The 19689-nt window shown below is 48.4% G+C and overlaps 1 protein-coding gene across 1 annotated transcript in view; it reads right to left on the minus strand.

Annotated features, from left to right (window-relative positions):
- The window catches only part of MYT1 (myelin transcription factor 1), a 72232-nt gene that overhangs the window by 14007 nt on the left and 38536 nt on the right, over nucleotides 1–19689 (minus strand). Inside the window, exons 5-16 of the mRNA XM_026092923.2 lie at nucleotides 19069–19131; nucleotides 17985–18232; nucleotides 16679–17551; nucleotides 15960–16094; nucleotides 14542–14632; nucleotides 13003–13116; nucleotides 11120–11334; nucleotides 8289–8494; nucleotides 7211–7480; nucleotides 6350–6504; nucleotides 3393–3455; nucleotides 3138–3206 (exon numbers count right to left, since the gene is read on the minus strand). Coding sequence (XP_025948708.2) covers nucleotides 3138–3206; nucleotides 3393–3455; nucleotides 6350–6504; nucleotides 7211–7480; nucleotides 8289–8494; nucleotides 11120–11334; nucleotides 13003–13116; nucleotides 14542–14632; nucleotides 15960–16094; nucleotides 16679–17551; nucleotides 17985–18232; nucleotides 19069–19131 — 2502 coding nt within the window. The remainder of the gene's footprint in view (nucleotides 1–3137; nucleotides 3207–3392; nucleotides 3456–6349; nucleotides 6505–7210; nucleotides 7481–8288; nucleotides 8495–11119; nucleotides 11335–13002; nucleotides 13117–14541; nucleotides 14633–15959; nucleotides 16095–16678; nucleotides 17552–17984; nucleotides 18233–19068; nucleotides 19132–19689) is intronic.

Raw genomic sequence — 19689 nt, forward strand, 5'->3', positions numbered from 1 at the left:
ATGTATATCCAGCCTCTGAGGCCAGTATATTTGGGAAAAGAGTTATGCAAATTTTCCCACTCGGAAAAAATCTGGCACCTGACCTAGAGCGTCAAGGTTGATTTAACACTGCGGATCATCCATTCGGATGAGCATCTTCGGCTAAGATGATAGCACGTTGGCCAGTGCAAACCAGCTTTTCCAGCAGGAAAACCCTGGAGTTGGGTTGCTAGTAGAGGGACTCTAGTCATTTGCCAGGACCGATCAGAAAAGCCCCTGCCAAAAGAGAGGAAAAGGGCTCCGCTTCCACCGCAGGACGGGGGTGACAGAAGGGAACCAGCTGGAGAGATGGGAGGGAGTCCATGAACCAGAAGAGAAAGCAAATTTGAGGCAGAGGGATCCTGAGCTCTTTGGAGGACTCTTCTCGAAATTTAAGGAAAGCTTGATGGAAAAGTAAGGAACAGAAATAGATGAGATATTTTGCCATTTTGTCTTTCTTCCTCTTTCCTGCTCGATAAAGCGAAGAGTGAATGATTTTTCTGGAGATGTTACAAAGCATGTGAACCTCAGCGATCACGAAAACCTTGTTCAAGAGTGATCACACGTCCCTGAGAGAGGGGAGAGGTAAATCTGGACCTCCTGCAACACAGGACCTTCAGGAAGGAATGCAGTTAGCAACTGGGGACCAGCTCAGGGGAGGGCAGAGAGAGCCCACAGGATGGGACAGCAGGGACAAATGCTGGTCCCTAAAGGACATCTAGGAGACTAGGTAAGGAAAAACGCTCAGCCCCAGGGAAATATAAATACACCTAGGTCCAGCGCAGTAAGAGATGAACTGAAATGCAGCAACATGATGGGCCATGGCAGAGACAGATCTAGCAGGACCTCGACGAGGTACAAATCCTCTGTATCATTTAGAAAACACAGGTTTAGGAGACTCCTGTGTGTTTGTGACATTTGGCTGTTATACACCGTTAAATTAGAAAGCAAAACTATTGCTTTGTTGTTCTAGCTTCAGGGGTGGGATGAAACTATGAAAACACTAATGTCTAATTCCTTTTGCCTTTCAGTACTTTTAAAGAGGTGAAAGAAGTGATTTGATTTTTATTTTTAATTATCTGGAGACAAATCATTCTGACAGAGACCTTTTATTGGATGTTCCAGCCTGGAGCTATTTTTTTATATCAGGGATATTAACCCCTGAAACAGAATTTATAATAGAAATGCTGACATAGCCATATCTGAAGTTGTGGAAAAGATATGACTATGGTATCTGCAGGATCTCTGAATCCTACTCCCTTCCTCCCTCTCTATGCTCCCATCCTTACCAGGATATAAAAACAAAGCAATATTTGGGAAATAGCATTAAAAAGCTTTGTTTTGGCCACAGTTCTCCTATTTTATATATGATTTTGATAAATGGTGTTAACATCAGATGCTCGGAGGGTTCAGGGGACCGTGTCAGGTTTGGATGCCCTGAACAGCAAATGCTCTGAGTGACTCAGTCTCAGAAATGAGTCTCTTTTTTCTCCTGGCCTGTACTGAAAACAGGCACCGGGGTTGACAGCTTTTAATATCTTTAATACTAATTGTATGATCACTTGGCTATTCTTCAGGCTGCTGGAGAAACACCAGTTCAGCAAAGCTCTCTTTAGAGGTGCTTTTAAAATGTATATTGGCTATAATGCACATTAAGTATACTTAGCACTAATCATGCGTGTCCTTTCTGTCCACTGGAATATGCTATTAATATCGACTAAGCCATTTTCCTTTTGTACCTCTGTGATACCGAACGGGCTTCCTGGCACCGTCACCCACGGCAGCGGTGGGACAGCAGAGTCTGAGCTTCGCCACGGACACACTCAGGCAAATCCCTTCATCTTCCTCCCCTCCTCTCTTCCTTTCCTCTCCTTAGGACATGCAGCTTTTCATGATAAGCCTTTGCAATGCAAAGCCCCTCGATGAGGTTTTACTCTCGGTAGAGGCCTCTTCAGTTGTATGTATGATTATGAATAACTTGCCGTCCAAATAATCCTAAAATTGGATTCAGCAAAGCAGGATGCTAAGAGGGGAATCAGCCCCAAAAGTCAGGCTGGGTCCGTGGAAGAGATGCTGAAAACAAATCCTTAACTAGCTCTCCCCCAAAGGTACGGTTTGAGTTTAGTGGAGAAGTATCCCCACCGTCTCCACCTGTTTTGAATACGATTTCTATTGAGCCTTTCTTTAGGGAAAGGCACATAAGGGCACATTTGGGAAATTCTCTTATGAGGAATAAATCCCCTGCCGAAAATGAGGCAGCTTCGGGAAGAAGTCGGCAAAGCTGAAAACAGGATTCGGAGGAGCAGATTCGAATGAAAGTTTCGAGAGCGGATTCCCCCGTTCAGGAGAGGAGATGGAGACGAAGACGCCGCGAGCGCCTCTGAGCCGCTCAGCGCCCGTTAATGGACTTGGACTCCAACATGCCCGTTTGCAGCTGCTCAGGATCCGGCCTCGCGAACCATTGTTTGCTCTTTCTCTCGCTTTCATTCCCCCGCAAATCAAACTCCTATTGAAATGAATAGAAATCTCTGTCCCTGGATCCTGAACAGTCCCTAAAATTTAGCATATAATTAGCATACCAGGTTCTCCGAAAGAGTTGGCTTTTTTCTGCTATGTCCTGGTGGTATTTTCCCAGCTGTGTCTCTATGCAGTAAAAAAGCATGTGCCTTTCTCTGGGTTTTGTATTATTTGATGGCTACACAAAACCCCTGAATGAAAAGGGTTATGTCACAAACTAGGTAGCAAGAGCTTAGGAAAAGACTCCAAATGGAAAAGAAAACAGCATATTTCTATAGTGCCCTAAGAAAGTCTGCCAGGTGTTCAGGTCAATTCTGACTAGCTCTGAGCGCCCTCTCCCCAAAACGAGCCTTCCCAAGCATTTGTATTTGCACGTGAGCTATTGCCTTTGCTCAACAGGACACTGAGAGACTGGACTCTCCACCAGGGCTCATCACAGGAGGATTTTGATCAGCTTTTTGATCGGAGAAGGGAGGGGATGAAAAAGCAAAAGCATAGCACGAGGAGAGGGCGGGCTGGGAGGGGAAGAGAGAAAAAAAGGGGGGAAAAAAGGAGGGGAAAAAAGAAAAAAAAAAGGAGTTCCAAGTTGAGCGCAAACATACTTGAGGTCAGCAGAGTGGGCAGCCATGAGGTTTCTGAGGCTCTTGTCAGCAAGAGGACAACCAGAAAGGCTGAAAGAGAAGAGATGGAATATCTGGATAAGCAAAAAAAAAAAAAAAAAAGGGGGGGGGAGGAAAAAGAAAAAGGGCTGGGGCGTGGGGAAGGGGAACAGAAGTGGGGAGGAAACAGAACCAAACCATCCACATGGTCAAAAAACACACTAAAAAAAAGTTGTCGTGAAAGAAAGGTCAACCAACCTGCGGTGAGAGGCATAGTTTCCCGTGATGTGTCCACTGCCGTCGCAGCCTGGCGTAGGGCAACTGAGCAACAACAACAACAACAACAAGGGTAAGTGCTGGAAAGAATTGAATTCAGCCAAGACTCACGTCTGTGCAAAACCAGCTGAGCCTTCCTGGGGTCTGCCTAGAGGACCACCCTGCCCAGAGCTGGCCCCTGCCCAGGGACAAGCCTCTGGCTCCTCCAGCTCCCTACCCCACCTCAACCACCACCTCAGCAGCTGTTCATGTGTTTGCATGCAGATAAACTAGATGTTTCCATTCCAGCCTCCTTTCTTTCCTTTTTTGTTTCCAAAAGATCACAACAAACCTCCTTAAGAAAGGAATTTGTGGCAAAAAGTGAAGAAAGCATTAAAAATATTTGGTTGCTTGGTTTGCTTGGTGACAGCGGAAGACCTGAAACATCCTGCTGGATAGCATGAACAAAGAGACAAATTTACTGCCTGGGTGTTGCCAGTTCAGAAGATTTTTTTGCAATATTAAAGCTCTGGCTGCTGGAATCAGGTTATTCCCTGAAAGCCTCAGTTTTCAGCTTTCTGAAAAGACTTTTTTTCAGCCCTCATAGCTGCAAAGAAAAGATTGAAAACGCTCTTCACTCCAATAGGAAATAAAAAGAACCTCTGGCTCTAGTGCCTGGGGGCTCCTAGATTGAGGACACTCAAAGCCGGCGCATCCCTGACTGATGGCTCAGTCTGGCAGCTTTTCATGCCCATTCCTCTCCCCTGACTTCCTAACGAATCGCATGGGCAACAGGAAAAGGCACCGTAGCTTCATGGTGCCCAGGTATTCAAATCATGTCTCGTGCACGAGCAGGTGAGGTCCTTGGCCAGCACTGCCCTGCCTGCCCCGTGGCTGTGGACAAACGCGAGATAGCAGGTTTGTCCCGGGATGTGCAGGGAGGCCAGTGCCAACCTGGCCCAGCAGACTGAGGCTCCGGAACGGCTCTTCCCTGGGAGGAGCCAGCATCTGGCTTTGGTTGACACAAGGTGTTGCAAAGAAGGCTGTGCAGTCTAGGCACTTGCAAAACCCGAGGGATGGAAAACGGGCGTGGGACCATGCTGGGCATGTCTACATCCCCAAAACAGGGAAAGGCAACCCCCGCCAATACATAGTGCACAGGAACTGGGTAGTTTTTGGTACTAAGACTGGAAAGCTAGCTCACAGTTTGTGCATGGGGTGGTGCTGGGGATCCTGTTTCTGGTGCCTCACTAAACAGCATGTTCTATACCCTCTGCTGTTGCTGCCTCTGCTTGTCCCTCTGCATTATGGGACAAGGAGCACACGCAAAGGTTGCTCACAGCAAGGGAAATACCTTCAAGTCCCTTTCACAGCCCCAACACCCACACAAAAGCGGTGAAGCCTGCAGCTAGCACTGGCATGAAGATGTTCAAGCAGTGGTAATACATAGCTATGTGGTGCACACTCTTGAACAGGCAGGAGGGCTACGAGGGGATAGAGGTGAGAAGCACTTTCACAGGTATTGCCTTTGGTACCCAGAGAAGGCCCAGGGACTACACTTGGACATGGAGAGTCAAATATACACAGTGTATATATAAATATACAATCTGCTCTTGGGTTAACTTCAGCTAATTCATTATAGTCATTGGGTCAGAAAGGACCAAGGATGCTAAATAGGGAAAGAAGGCCCAGGGCTGCCCACAACACTATTCATTTCCAGTGATGTTTCCACTTAGGAAATTTCTCTACCTTCATAATACAACTACAGCACAAAAAGACTTCAGGGCTCTACCTCAGAAATTGCTACTCACATCACTGCTGGATTAAAAAAAAAAAAAACAAAAAAAAACAAAAAAAAACAAAACAAAAGCCTTTAGAGCTTTGTATGGGGCAGTTAATATGTGTCTTGCTCACTTAGGGAATATACTGTTCCTGCTCTTACTTGCACCCATGGATCTCTTCCCTGACTATCTACACAGCTCCCTCAGCTGCCTGCTTGCGTAGCCATATGAGCCAAGTTGTATAAGGTCAGGGAAATGAAGCCCACCAACTCTTTCTTATTTAACATACAGAAAGGTAAGACGTACAGGAAAGAGGCCTAAACGCAGCAGATGGGAAAGGAGACTTCCTACCACAACTTCAAAACTGATCCTTACCTCCCTTTCGATCTGAGCCAGATCCAAGCTGCAACATTTGGGTCAGGCTTTAAACGTTAACCATTAGTTCAAGGAATCAGCGAGGATAAGGAATGATACTGTATCTTATAGAAAAGATCTGGGCCTATTTTCCCCCCAATGTCATGAATACGTAAGTGTGAGCTTAGTTAAGGTCTCTCTCCAATTTAAAAGGCACCACAGCAGCAATCTCACTGCAGCCATAGCTCACATTTTATGGTCTCTGCAGTTTCACGGTGATGGGACTCAGTGCTCTACATTAATTAGCCAACAAGTCCTGCCTTCCCAATGAGACATCTCGTGGTCTGTGGTTCAACATCTCCGCTGAGGAGGTACTGAGCTCCCTTGCGTCTGCTGGCTACAAAGGACCATCCATGTCCCATACATGAGGGGGCAGAAAATCGGACAGACCCACACCACTGCGTCAGGAGAACTTTTGTAGGAAAATACCAGGGAAAATGGACCCTGCAAAGATGTTTCCATGGCCACGTCCATGAATCCCCAGAACACAGAGCTCCGCAGAAAGTTGTCTCCATGAGTACAGAGTTTCAAGAAGGCCATGTGGGAATATATTTTGCCTCAATGATCAGCAGCTGTCAGAGGATGGAGTTTCTCTTTAAGCTTTCATTTGAAGTGCTCAGATGAAAGAAGATCATCACAGTAAGAAGCATGGCTAAACTAACTTTTAAAATGTATTTATTTTCTAACAAATTCCATCTTCTACCTGGCTGGCTGTCCTGCGGATTTTATGCATTTTGGACAAAGAGACAAGAAGGCAGCACTTACGTGAGCAGCTCTTTCTTGATGTCCTTGGAGAGGAATTTAAGCTTGAAGTTGGTTAAAGTAACTTCCCCTGGGTATTTTCGTTCTTCAAAGTTTTCCTCCGACACTTCTTGCTCATCAGCTTCCGAGGAGGCAAAAGAATGGGCTGCAGGCTCTGACTGCAAGAAAACAGCCAGAAAAAAGTAGTTGCAGTGGTGCTCATTGCTGCTGCCATTTCCTCTTTTTACAGGAGGGGAAACATGTAAAACATATTTGTATAGGTACCGGGATTTTCACCTGGGCTTCCCAAGCTCTTGCAGGGATAGGGACCAGTGTGACTCCCCCCACGCTCTTCCCCGGCACCGCCTGCCTCCACCTTGCCCTACGGGCAGGGAGGCATCGCGTTGCTCCCTGTGCCGGGAGCTGCACCCAGCCAAGCAGCAACGGCTAGATGATCCCACCTTCAAGGACTAGCGCTAATGGCACAAGGGGCCGTATCTGCCAGTGGCAGGTGTAGATCATCCTGGGGAACGGCATCAGAAGCACCACTAATGCAGATAAGCTGAAAGGATATATAGAGAAGGAAGCAATGTAGAGCCGAAACTACAGAAGTGGGGGATTCTTCCCTGGCAGGAGCTCCCCAGTGAGGCCAAGAGCACCCACCGGCCAGCGGGGGCCATGTTCTCCCCCAGGACGGCTCTGGCCCTGCCTGCTTGTGTGCAGCTGAAGTCTGCTGAAGCAGCACTGAAGCCAAAGCTGACAGTACTTCTCTCCTAGGCTCAAAGGGTAAAGTAGGTGGTTGGGTAAAACAAGACAACTGTGCAAGCAAACACGGCATTCAGTCCCCCACAAAGTGATAGTTAAACATCTAGATTTGCCACTCACTTCTTCTGGCTCCTCTTCCCGCTGACGATTTGGTTTAGTGTAGTCAATGGGTCCATCCCATTCGTCCTGACGGGAGGTCTGGCTGGACTGGGGGGAGGTCATGGTGCTGCTCGTGGCACTGGTGCTGTTTTGGCGCTGGGACACATCTGGGGACTTCATACTGGGACTACTGCTGCAGCTGCTGCTGCTGGGAAAGGCGCTCTCCCGCTTGCGGTGCTTGTTCATACTCAAGTCCAAAGTCCCATTTTCATCCACCTCAATGTCCATGGACTGAAAGTTTGGAAACAGGCCCAAAGTTAGCTGCTGCCAGCAATTCCCCAGAGGGATTTTGCCCTCATTTGTCTTTTGCAGTGCAGGGGGGAGGCCGTTCATGTCCCTTCCTCTCTGCAGTCAGTTAGAAGGAACTAATGGTAAGGGATGCTCCTTCATAAATATTTTCAGAAACATGCCATGCAAATGTATGCCTCTGCCTAAAGCACCCCAGGGTTTTGACTCAGTTGCCTGAACACAGACCGCTAGTGACATTTATTTTGCCCCAGGGCATCCAAGACATCTGCACAAGGCTGGAGGTGCAACACAGGTCCTCTGGAAAACTGATGCGCTTCTGAAAAATAGCTGGAGGTCGACCTGGACACACGAGGCAATCTCAAATAGCATCGGATACCTACCCGTGAGCAACTGAATCCAGCCCTGAGAATCTGCTCGGAAATTATGCTTGTCTCAGATGGGTAATTCAAGCCCTGATACATCTCCATAACATGCTCATAGCCAAGAATACCTCCCTCAAACAGTGCATCACCCGTGGCATTTCAGGAGTGAAAGGGTTCAGTCCTGACTCCTCACTCTGAAAAGTCTCTGCAATTCCTCTCTATTTGTAAGATCAAAATGAGAGGCATGAAAAAAAAAAAAACCCTAAAAGTATTCCTTGCATCCCAAACTTCAAGTGTTAACCCACTAGTTTCCACACCAGAATTAGCCTGCAGCTCTGCTGCAGATGTGAAGAGCCTGGGCAAGCCGGCTCCTCCCTGCACTGGCAGCAGCGGTCAGCGCGCCCTGAGCACCGACGCGCTCGGCTCACCTTGCTGGGAGCCTCTTGCTGCTTCGTACTGAGATTTTCAGGCATTTCCCAGCAGCGGGTGGAGAGGTTTAGGATGGCAGTGGCAGCCATGTGCGCAGCCTCGGCATCGTGGGAGTAGTCGAAGCCTGTGGAGGAAGATGAAGTGCTCTTCACGTAACTGCTGGAGGGGCTGTGGCTGGGGGAAGAGGCCTTTGGAAAAGGTTTGGCTGGAATAAAAAAAAGAAGGAACAACACAAGGCTAATGTATAACTGGCACAAGTAGCGGTGAGACATTAAGTCAGTGTGACATAGCTAACGTATTAGCAGTTTCAGTGGCAACCTGTATTTATTATAAGTCCACAGGCTGCTTTATTGCTAGGGACGTGCAACGGTAGCAGCGCGGCTGCAGCCAGGAACTCGTGCAAAGGTCTCTTGGCGTGGAAAGTTAATTCATTAAATCGGCCATGAAGTCCCCCAAACGCAGCACTTTTCTTCATTAAAACTATCCCTCAGTGGAAGACTTCAAAGGAGGAAGCTTAGGGAAGCTTCCCAGCTCTTTCCTTGTTCCCCATATGTTCATAACTTATCTGCAGAACTGACTTACAGGGAGGTTTCTTGTGTCACATATGAAAACTTGTAATTTAAAAAATTACATTAATAGCAAAATGTGACCATGAAATACGAGCTTCTGATGATGATACCAGTGAAATATGGATGTTCTGACAGCTGTCAAATCATTTGAACATATCTGAATAATAGGATTTATTACACAGCCGCATGCGATCCCCACACTGCACTATTCGTTATCGTGTGTCACAGCCCACAGCACCGCAATGCTGGAGAGGCAAAGCTCCCTCCACACCTATGAAACGAAAGGCAGTCAGTGAGACTTGGTATTTCTCAGGTTGAACCCCCAAAAATCTTGGCCTAATCTTGAAACTGGACCCAATTCAAAGGGCCCCGAGGCACATGGAGTCCCTCTGCAGTCAGTAGCTCCACTGGTGCAAACGGGAGCTTCTCATCTCATGCACCTCACAGGGCTGGGGGCTGTATTCTGAATCGATCAGCAAAATCTTCACATTCTTAATTCGTTTCACTACACCCTTATTTAGGGAGAACTTCCACCCCCTCCGGTGGGAGTCTTGCCCAAGGAAGACACGTAAGGTTTGGCCCGATGTTTGTAGAGCAGCTAGACAACCTTGGCTGATGTTGCTACAGAGTAAAGTGATTTTCTTATTACCGTTATGAAGTCGAAATATAAGACACTATAAAATGCTAATCTTCTCGAGGACTGCTTTCTTCCTCATTGTGTGCGCATATAATGCGTATTGACATTAATGGGAGTTATGCACACACATGCAGGGGAATAGAAATCCCTCTGGATGAAGATCTCTTTAAAATAAGTTCTCAGTGAAAGGAGCAGATTTCCCTGCTATGATTGGCAATCATATTCATCTTGTCGCTTTGATTAACTCATTGGAGGCTTGCCCAAATGGTTATTCTTGTGTATTACTGCTTGTTTTCAAGTCTGGTTTAATCCCTGTCTTTTCGGTGGGGTGTGCGTATTTGCGAGCCCAACCTGACAATATCCAGGATCATGAGATGCCAATTTCAATTTCACACTGTAGACTCAGCGATGCTTTTCCATTTCGTAAGTATTTCTACCACTAATAGACTCGCAATCAGCAAATTAGTAAAATAAGTGATGAGAAAAAATAGAAAGGATTATCCTAGTGGGTCTGCTGGAATTATTTTTGTCAGTACAATTACCCTGAAAATTCTTTGCTAATATTGCAAATAACACAATCTATTCAGCAAGAGAATCACTTGTGCTGGGAAACAAATTACTTTTCCATCAGCCCTAACCCAGGATGACAGTGGCAGTTGTGCTCTCTGGCCTCCATCCAATTTCATTGTCTGATCCTTTACAGATTTAGTACTGTAATAAAGGGAGCTTCCATTGTAGTGCAACAACCGGGATGCTTTCAAGTACGAGCACTTTTTAGAGAGCAGCTGCATCAGGATTAAACAGGATTCTGGAAGTGGGATTAGCCAGACAGAAAGCCCTCTTGAGGCTGCTGACTTCTGCAAACCAGTTTCCTAAATCTTTTTTTTCTTTTTTTAAGAAAAAGGTTTAAAAGATGTTGGGAGTCGAAGGGAGCGGGGATGTAAGCATGGGTCCTCCCTGCACTGCTGTGTGGCAGGCTGTCCCCCCCCGGCATCTCTCCTGCTCCTGACAGCCCATCCTCAGAGGGTTTATTTAGCCATTTCATTTTCACCCGCGCTGTGCTCGCGCAGCGCTGTAAACAGAGCAAGATCCTCGGTAAAGAACAGAGGTGGGTGGCTCGGATATGGAAGAGCTGATAGCTAGAAGGTGTATGATCGATAGGTGGTGGAGCTGGAGAACAGGGTACGGCAGAGAAGACAAATGGCTCGAGTGGGTCATATATAAGATAGAGGAGAAGAAAACTATAATCCATTTAGCTAGATGAGAAAAGACAGATCAATAGATATGAACTGCAAAGCAGTGGGGACCAACTGAGGACAACTGCGTAACTTATCCCACCTAGAGACATTGCTCAGATTAATGTTCCCACTGCTCGATGCAATTCTTCCCAAAACTGAAGCCAAAGAGTCTTGCGAAGCATTCTCAGAATAAGACTCAAAATCTGAGCCCGTGGCTCAAAATCGGAGCCGCAGGCCCCTCCCCGCACCAAAGGCGGGCTCCGTGGGACCTGGTTTAGCTCTCCCGTTAGCCCCAACCTACGCGCCCGAGAGCCTCGCAGCACACGACACGGGATGAGAAAGTCAGAGAGGATTCAAAACCCAACCCGTCCCTGCTCCCAACTTACATTTAAAGGCTTTAGGTGAGGTTTCGCTAGTCTGAATCTTTGGGGCAAGCATGCGTTTGCCAAAAACCTGAGCATCAAAACTTGCATAATCGAAGGTGACCTTGGAGTACTTCTCCAGCTCCTTGGCCAGGTTGGCCCGGGGGGTTGCTGGGACCATGTTGGGCCGGTAGCTTCCGTACTGAGGGATCTCCAGCTGCTTCACAAAGCACATAGGCCTGGGGACAAGACGACAAGCAACAGTGATTTCTCCTTTCCTTTCCCTTCCCCGCAAGCCGTTCCTGGGGAGGACCGAAACTAGCCCCTGCCTGAGGTGGTGGGGAAATATTAAACCTGAAACAAAGCAATCCTTTTCTTGGGCATTTTGCCCCCTCCATTTCCTGGTGCTACGAGGGCAGATCAGCCCAACAGCCGTGCCCTTGGACACTGCCGTGGACCCCGATGCTGCCAGATGTACGTGCGAGCGACAGGGATGGTCTGCAGACACAGCTGTTCAGGGAGAGCCAGGAGCGATGGGGACGCTTAGCTGCACCTTGTCCCCGAGGGGTTGCGGGGGTACAGCAGGAGACAGCCCTTTTGCTCTCCTGCGGTAGGTCTGCACCTGAGGTGGGGCTCTTAGCTTCCCCCTTTCTTTTTTTCCCCTATTTTTTTTTTTAAACCAAACACTGAGGTGCTGATCCCATGCAAAACAATTTTATTGCAGGCTGCCGTGGCATGGCAGGGCTTTTCCGATGGTCAGAAAGACTTGGGTGTCACTCTCCTGTGGGGGTCCCGGTGCAAAATGGCACCCAAAGGCACGAGGACCCCAGTTCAGCTCAAGTCTCCACTGCAGTCTTGCTGCAACGGCAAGCTCAACTCCCCGACAAGCAGAGAGGGCCTCTGCCCTAGCTGCAGAGTCCCTCTTAAAGACCCGCTTCTGCCGGGCTGCCTATCATGAATCAATTTGTCTTGCATATAAATTGTATATAAATGTCCTATTGTTATTCTCCTTCCCATGACCTCTTTCCACCAGCTTAGTCCTCAGAGTGGGGGCTCCTTGGAGCATGGACTGTCCTTGTGATGTGCTCAGAGCACACTGCGTCCGTCATGGGCTCTGCTGCAAATAAATAAGTAATTGCCCTAAATGGCCATCTTTTCCAAGCACCGAGCTCTCAGCATCAGTGCACTGGGGTGCCCGGCCCTCCTGGGGAGCAAATAAATAAATTAAACAGCCTTTGATGCTTTTGGGGGGTGCTTTCAGCCGTGTTTTGAAGGGTCCGTACTGGGGATTTTATCCTCCCGCTCTTATTGCGGGATAACTACCCATATTACAACCCCTCTGTAGCCTCCTGAATCACAGCAGCTATGGAGGCCGGGGTCTATCAGGGATGTTCTCAACATCAGACAGCCCTTTCTCCCAGGAAGGTAGACACGAGCAAAATAACAAAACAAATACACGCGTTGCAAAAACGAGTGGCAGGTTTCTCCCCTCCGAACCGCGGAGACGAAGAAAGCAAAGTGGGTGTACTTAAACAAAACGGCAATGAAGTGATTTATGTGAAGCCTAAATCTCCTCCCTCCCCCCCCTCACCGAGCCCACCCTACTTATAATGCTAATATAATAGCCATAATTCTCCGGCAGTTTGCATTGCAGCGCGAGCGGCACGAATGCCTTCTGCTGCACGGGTAAAACCCTTTGGCCTGTAGCCTCAGCATTAATTGATGCTACAGAAGCAATTCATTGTCCTCAATGCCCTCCCTGGGATCATCAATTAAATATCTCCCCACCTTGGCCAGACCTATGATCATAATAGCAGGACGCAGCAGGATGAGGATACAACTGGAGCGAGCTGCGATGGCTTCTCTCGCCAGCCCCTGCTTTCGGGGGGCCGCTCCCAGCCGCTCACCTGAGGATCCGGTCAGAATTGGAGCTGCTCTTTGAAGGATCACCAGACTGGGTTTGTTGCTTTTCGTGCGATTTGGCTAATTTTTCAGCAGCAGCAATGGGGCACCCAGATAAACTGTGTGAGTCAAAAACAAAAAAAAAACAAAAAAAAAAAGAGGGAGAGAGAGAGGGGGAAACCGAGCATGAGGGACATGCATGAAAATCTTCAATCCCTTCAGAGACCCAAATCTGCCCCAGAGCTGCACCGAGCCCCATAAGGAAATCATTTTCCTTTTCTTATTTTTTTTAATTTTTTGATTTCATTTTTAGTTTTAGCAAGCAGCAAAGCAGCCAAACATCAAGTGCCAAATCTCGCAGGGACAAGAGCCCCTGAGCGTCCTGAAGACTTGGAGATGGATCAAACGGGTAGATCTACCGGGCTCAGCTCAGCAAAGGCAGAAGGGGGACGGGCTGGTTTCTCCAAGTGCTTTTAACCGATAACTGGCATTCATGATTTGTATTTATTTGGCTCTTTTGCTGAGCCAGTTTGCAGGAATCCATCCGAGGAGCACTTGCAGCGAAGCGTTTGCACTTTTGACGTGCACAGCCTCCAACATCTGCACACCTCAGGAAGGAGGTCGTGGGACACCGGGACCTGCTTGCAGGCTCTACAACCTTTGCAATTACTGACAAGGAATGACTGGGTGGTTTTTTGGTCTATTATGCCATTATCATAAATGCCGCTGTTCCCACCAGGCTTTGGGTCTGAACCGTGGTGCTCCATAACCAAGTCCTCACCACCAGCCCCGGCACCACGCAGCAGCAGCGGGGCTAAATACGAGCTGAACAGGCGCTCGTCTCTCTGCTTACAGCAAATTGGGCCGAGCAGACTTTCCCCAATTTCCCTCTCGCAACTACAGCTCCACTGAAGCACCCACCAGCTCGGCATGCCCCCAGCTCCCGCATGAGCAAGTAGTTACGCCCAGCTCGTGCCTGCAAGCCCGTCGGTGCTCGCAGCACTGGTGCTTTCCGCGTGCCGACTACACGCAAGTGCAACGGATGCTGCAATCCTGCGTGCATGAGCATATCTCTGTAGCACAGGCTAGGCCGGCTCTTTGCAAGCTTTCTTTTTGTGAAAGTAATTTTTAGGAGTACCTTCCCCTGCAACAGCAGCAGTCTTATTTATGGAAAGTGCTAGAGTTTGAGCAAAGCCAGCGCATGGGGTACAATTACGGCCCTCAAAGCACAAAGCTGTTCCTGACTGCATCCAGGCTGGGATCCTACAATGAGGGGACCTAAAATCATGGGAATCATGGAGTAATTTCAGGCTAAATATCACGGAAAATCCCCCAAAGTGCCACACCACCAGCCATAATTCACTGCCGCTTTGGTCTTGCTTTCCCATGCTATTTTTCGTCTTCAGTCAGCCCTCCTTTGCCCGTCTGAGCTGCACCATTCCTGAGTGCGAGGGCCCCGATGCAAGGTAAAAACGATGGGTTTTGGCTGTCCACCCCGCCGCCACCCTTGCCCTGCCGTTACGGAGAGGCCCCGGAGCGGGTACCTGCGGTGCGTGTTGCGATTGCTGTTCACGTGGCCCTGTCCTGTGCAGCCGGGCGTGGGGCACTTCAACACATTCTCGTGCATGGCCAAGACTTCGGAGCGAGACGGGGAGGGAAGAAAAAACAACGATAAAAAACAGAGCGCAGGGGAAAAAAAAGACAAAATCATCAAGTCTTGTACGCTGGCTTCCTAGAAATCAGGGAACGTGAAATGCTGTAATTAGAATTTGCCTGCATAGAGGGAAAAAAAGATTTACAAGGCGGCGCTGCTCGGGTCAGCGCTAGATTAGCATCTCTACGCGCAGCCTGGGTTTTCTCCTTGTTTGCTGATTGCAATCCGGTTCCCCCATCCAGCCCCTCCCTCACACCATCATTTTTGGAGCCAGGCCTACCAATTTCAGGTAATTTTAAGTGATTGAAGTTGTATCTCTGCTTTTATCCTTAGGACTAGTCTTTGTTTGATTTTTTTTTTTTTTTTTAATTTTAATCTTCAGGATTATTGCTTCCTGCAGCGCTGACCTTAAAAGTAAAGAAAATAATTTGATTTGCAAGCCTTTCTAAAGCACACAGCTTCTGTTATTTATTTATTTATTAATATTTTTTCCTCGCATTCAAGCTTGTATGAAGATAACAGTCCTTTCGCCTTGTTTCCTGCTGTTCTGTGTCTATGGCAGGTCTGCAACCTTTGAAATTACTGATAAGGAAGGACTGGGTGTTTTTTTGGTCTATTATGCCATTATCATAAACATACAACATTGATTTTTATGTATATGTGCAGAGAAAGCTATTTAGGATGCTGGTAGAGAGGTAGAAATGAAATTTCTGTGTGTGTGTGTGTGTGTGTGTGTGTGTATATATGCTATATATAAAATCTGTTATGAGGATGATGAGTATTTTCTGTGGAACTGATGAATCTCAGTATAACGCTTTGTGAGTTTTACAGGGACAAGAGCTTAGGAGGAGAACCAGCAATCGTGAGCATCCTGAGCAACTCCTTTCGTTTGCTGTATGGCAACGCCAGCATCATATTTGGGCAGGAAAGAACGATTTCCTCTTTTTCCCAGCATACTATCGCAAATAGGGAAAAATATAAGAAATTGAGTGTAGAGGCAGGGACTGCTTAAGACAGCACCAGAGGTGGGCAGTAATTTTAAAAGCACCTCTTTGAATTTCAGAGGAGGGACCTCATTCTCCACAGGATGGTGCTAAAAATCTTTAAGCATCTTTCGATTAATCTCCGTAGCATTTCCCCTAACGATCACCACCACTTAGGTGCATAGAAGCACCCTGGGACTGTCTGCAGTTGATGGCCTTGAGACGGCTCTGCCCATCTGGGGTGAATTTCCCCCTTGGAATTACAGCTTCAAACTATTTAAGCAATCCCTGTTCTGCCACCCAGGCGCCCCGGCCGTGTACTCACTCTCCGGAGGGATCCTGTCTTTGTGCGGGCAACCGGACAGGCTGCGATGGTGAGGGTAGAGTCCCGTAACGTGGCCCGTCCCATCGCAACCGGGAGTCGGACATTTGATTTCTCGTTTCTCAGGTCTTGAGGGATCTGGGGGTTGTAGGGGAAGGGAAATGGAAGCAGATTTGGAGAGCAAGAAAGCGGGAAAGGTTAAGAATGCTTCAGATTAAAATTTCTGCAGACTTTTCCTGCGGCTTCTCCAGCCAAACAGGGAGAAATGGTTAACCTTTGGGTTTGGAGCTTGTTTTCTGAAGGTGGAATTACCACCATTGAGAATTTCAAAAGCCAAATTAGGAAAGCAATTTTAGTAAACAGTGAGGCTAGGAGCAACCGGGCCACCGGTGTGTACCGCTCGCACCGTGGCCCTGTCACCGAGCTGCTCCACCAGGCTCAGTGCCCAGGAGCCCTAAGGCACAGACTATTTTCAAGGCCAGCAGGGGAATTTACCCAGCAATCCCCCCGCTGAGGCGTATGGGACACTATCATCTCTATTCACCGTTGATCCCCAGGATGTCCCCATCTCTACAGGCATTGAGCCCACAGGGCTAAATTCCCTCCACGGGCTGCGAAAACCCCCAGTGGCCTAGTTTTCATGGGGTGCTTAGCAGAGAAGTGCATCCCTTTCCCTGGGGATGGGAAGGAAGGAGACGTGGAGGCCCATCCCCATACCCCACCTTTGCCGTAGTAGCTCTTGCGGATGCTGTCCAGCGGTTTGCTCTGTTTCTCGTCCACCTGGAAGTGCTTCACGTGCTCTCCAGGCAGCCGGCTGGGCTCCCTCACAATCTTCACCTGCTCAGCCTTCAGCGCGATGGCTTGTTCCAGCAGCCCCAGGTTCCCCCTCGTCATCATGTCGTACATCTCCGACTCGTCGGTCACCGCCGATTTCTGGGAGCGCACGTCGTCGTCTTTGTCGTCATCCGACCGGACCTCCACGATGACCGAGTACTCGGGCTTCGGGCTGAACTGCCCTTCACAGTGGCTTTTCTGGGTGTCCTGAGAAGTGTGAGGAGTCTCTTCACAGATCACTTCAGAAGCCATCTCCTCTTCTTCATCCTCCTCTTCCTCCTCGTCATCCTCCTCCTCCTCCTCTTCCTCCTCCTCCTCTTCATCTTCCTCCTCCTCCTCTTCATCATCCTCCTCCTCCTCTGCTTCGGCTTGCATGGCCTTTTGCAGTTTGCAGGACTCCTCGCAGCTTGCGTTGTCCCGGTGCTCCGGACACAACTCGCTGCCGCGTTCGCTGGTGACCTCGATGACCTCCTCCGCATCTTCTGTCTGGATGATGATTTCCTTGTCACACTCCTCCTCCGCTAACTCCTCGCCTGTGTCTTCGTGGACCAGGTGCACGACGTTAGACGGTGGTTTGGAGACCTGCAGCTCCGCTTCGGGCAGCTGCCCCTCTATCGCAAGGGTTTCCTCTGCTATTTGGCCTAGGTTTAGGAGAGAGTTGGCGATTATTTCTTGATAGCTGCTGTAGTTGGCCTTGCTGGGCCCAGATGTACTCGTTCCTGTGTTTTGTCCATAATGAGCCGATTTTGCTGGGCTTCTCTCTGAGGTGGGAGGAGGGAAAGAAGGAAAATTAAAAAAAAGAGAAAGAAAAGCAAAAAATAAATGAAAGAAAGAAACAATATGAGCTTATAAACATTTCTTTGCCTTCCTTAAGCTTAACTGAAACCAGAGCCTTGCTGTAACACCCCTGGAGCAGCCTGATTTATTGTATTTTGGAATGGCAGGTAAAAAGGGAATTTCCGCGTGAAAGTTACTTGCGGCGCTCAGACCCATCATTTTTAAGACATTGGAGATGATCTGGGAATATCCCACCTCAGCCTAAGCAGAGCTCTTCTGTTGTGCTCCCACTGAACGCCATAATTGAAGAACCCATCCCGTACATAATTCAGAGCAGCTATAACTCCTGGTTATTAACACTCGCTGCCCTTTACTCGTCTGCAGAATACAGTTCTGCAATCAATAATGATAAAGCACCTTCTGCCGGCTTGGGGCTGCGGGTCTCCTCCTGCTCCACCGTCTCTGCCTCTTCCTCCTCCAACGTCCCCTCCGACTCGTCGGAGCCGGACTCCTCCTTCACCTCCGTCTCCTCGCTGCCATCGCTGTCAACGTTGTAGCCCTCATCCAAGGCCAGCTTGAGCGGATGGGATTTTCGCTTCGACACCAGATGTTCGGCCTCTGCATCCTGAAGTTTCCTCTTCTTTGCTAGAGGGCAGCTTTGTAAACTGCAGATGGGATCGAGGAGCAGAGAGGAGGCATTGCCACGTGAAAAGGCAAGTCTACAGCACGTAAGCAGCTCAATCAGTTTGACAAAGGCAAGCGGGACAAATGTGCAAATATTAAGAAAGGCACGCAGCGTCCCAGATTTTCAGCTGTTTTAATTCATCGCTGCCAGAGTAGCTGGTTTAAGACTTTACCTTTGCACAGCTCCTGGTGCCAGCTTTGCTCAGAAATCAGAGCAAGCTTGCCAGACTCGCTATAGCAGTTTGGCCCACCAGCCCCCACTTAGTGTCCAAAGAAGAGCAGGGGCAGCGGCTCCCCGCGCTGCAGCTGCTGATGGCCACCAGTGCTACCCACAAAACTGGACAGGGGATGCAGAACCAGCCCTGGGGCACGTTTACCCATTGGCACCATACTCAGATTTCACAGTTACAGGGTGTGATGAAAATAATCAGTCAATGCTGGCATGACGTCTGAGGCAGCCCACATGCACTCGTTTCTCCCCCCCAGTCGCAGGGACAGTGAGCAGACGACAATCTCTGCCTGAAGATGCTCCCATTAACTCCGGGCACTGAGCTAGGTACCTATGCATCAGTTTTGGGTCCATCAAGGCCAATGTTAGCCTGATGAAGCAGATCCCCCAGGATCCCTTATTATCAGTTGATCAAGAGACAGAGAGGGGCTCTGCGGTAGGTGGATTAGGAGAGGAGTTCGGTTCTTGTTCCGAAGCAGCCTCCAAGGAGCCAGTCTCCCCACACCGCACATCTCTCTTTGGATTTCTTGCTAATGTTTTTTCCATCCCTGCTAACTCGGAGCCCACATCTCCCAGACCCAGCCTTACCTTCTGTGTCTTGCATACTTTCCACGGATGTGTCCGGAGCCGTTACAACCTGGGGTTGGACAGCTGGAGAGGGAAACGAGCAACCATCAAGAACAGCAATAAGATTTGGAGACTTCATTTTTAATTAAAAGTGTTTAACTGACCATAGTTTACATAGGTTCTGTGCAGAAGGAACAAAAATAACTGCGAAAGGGAAGATAATTTCCTTCAAATGGTTCAGCTTGTCCCTTTGAATTCCAAGTGCGGAGGGCAGGAGAGCAGCTTTGCCGTTTGCTAAAAATTAATGAAATGACTCACCCCATTTAATTAGATGAACAGTTCATTATAGTTTTATGAGTATGTTTAATTAAAGATTTGCATGTGTAAGAGCAAGCTTTTAAAAACCAGACAACTACTGCACTCTGCCTCCCCACTGCCACTCTTCGGTTTTCTTTTCTGTTTTTGCTGGTGTAGGAAGAAAACATGGGCTTTTCATCCATCTGACGGCTTGTCAGGGAACTGGTGTTTCTTGAACTAAAACACGGGTGGCCTGTTGAAAAGAGCGGGCTGGGAATGGATTGCAGAGATTATGCTTTCAGCCAGAGCACACTGGGTGAAGTTCACCAGGATACAAATCCTCAA

Source organism: Dromaius novaehollandiae, chromosome 16 (genome assembly GCF_036370855.1).
Source record: "Dromaius novaehollandiae isolate bDroNov1 chromosome 16, bDroNov1.hap1, whole genome shotgun sequence".
Lineage (NCBI taxonomy): Eukaryota > Metazoa > Chordata > Aves > Casuariiformes > Dromaiidae > Dromaius > Dromaius novaehollandiae.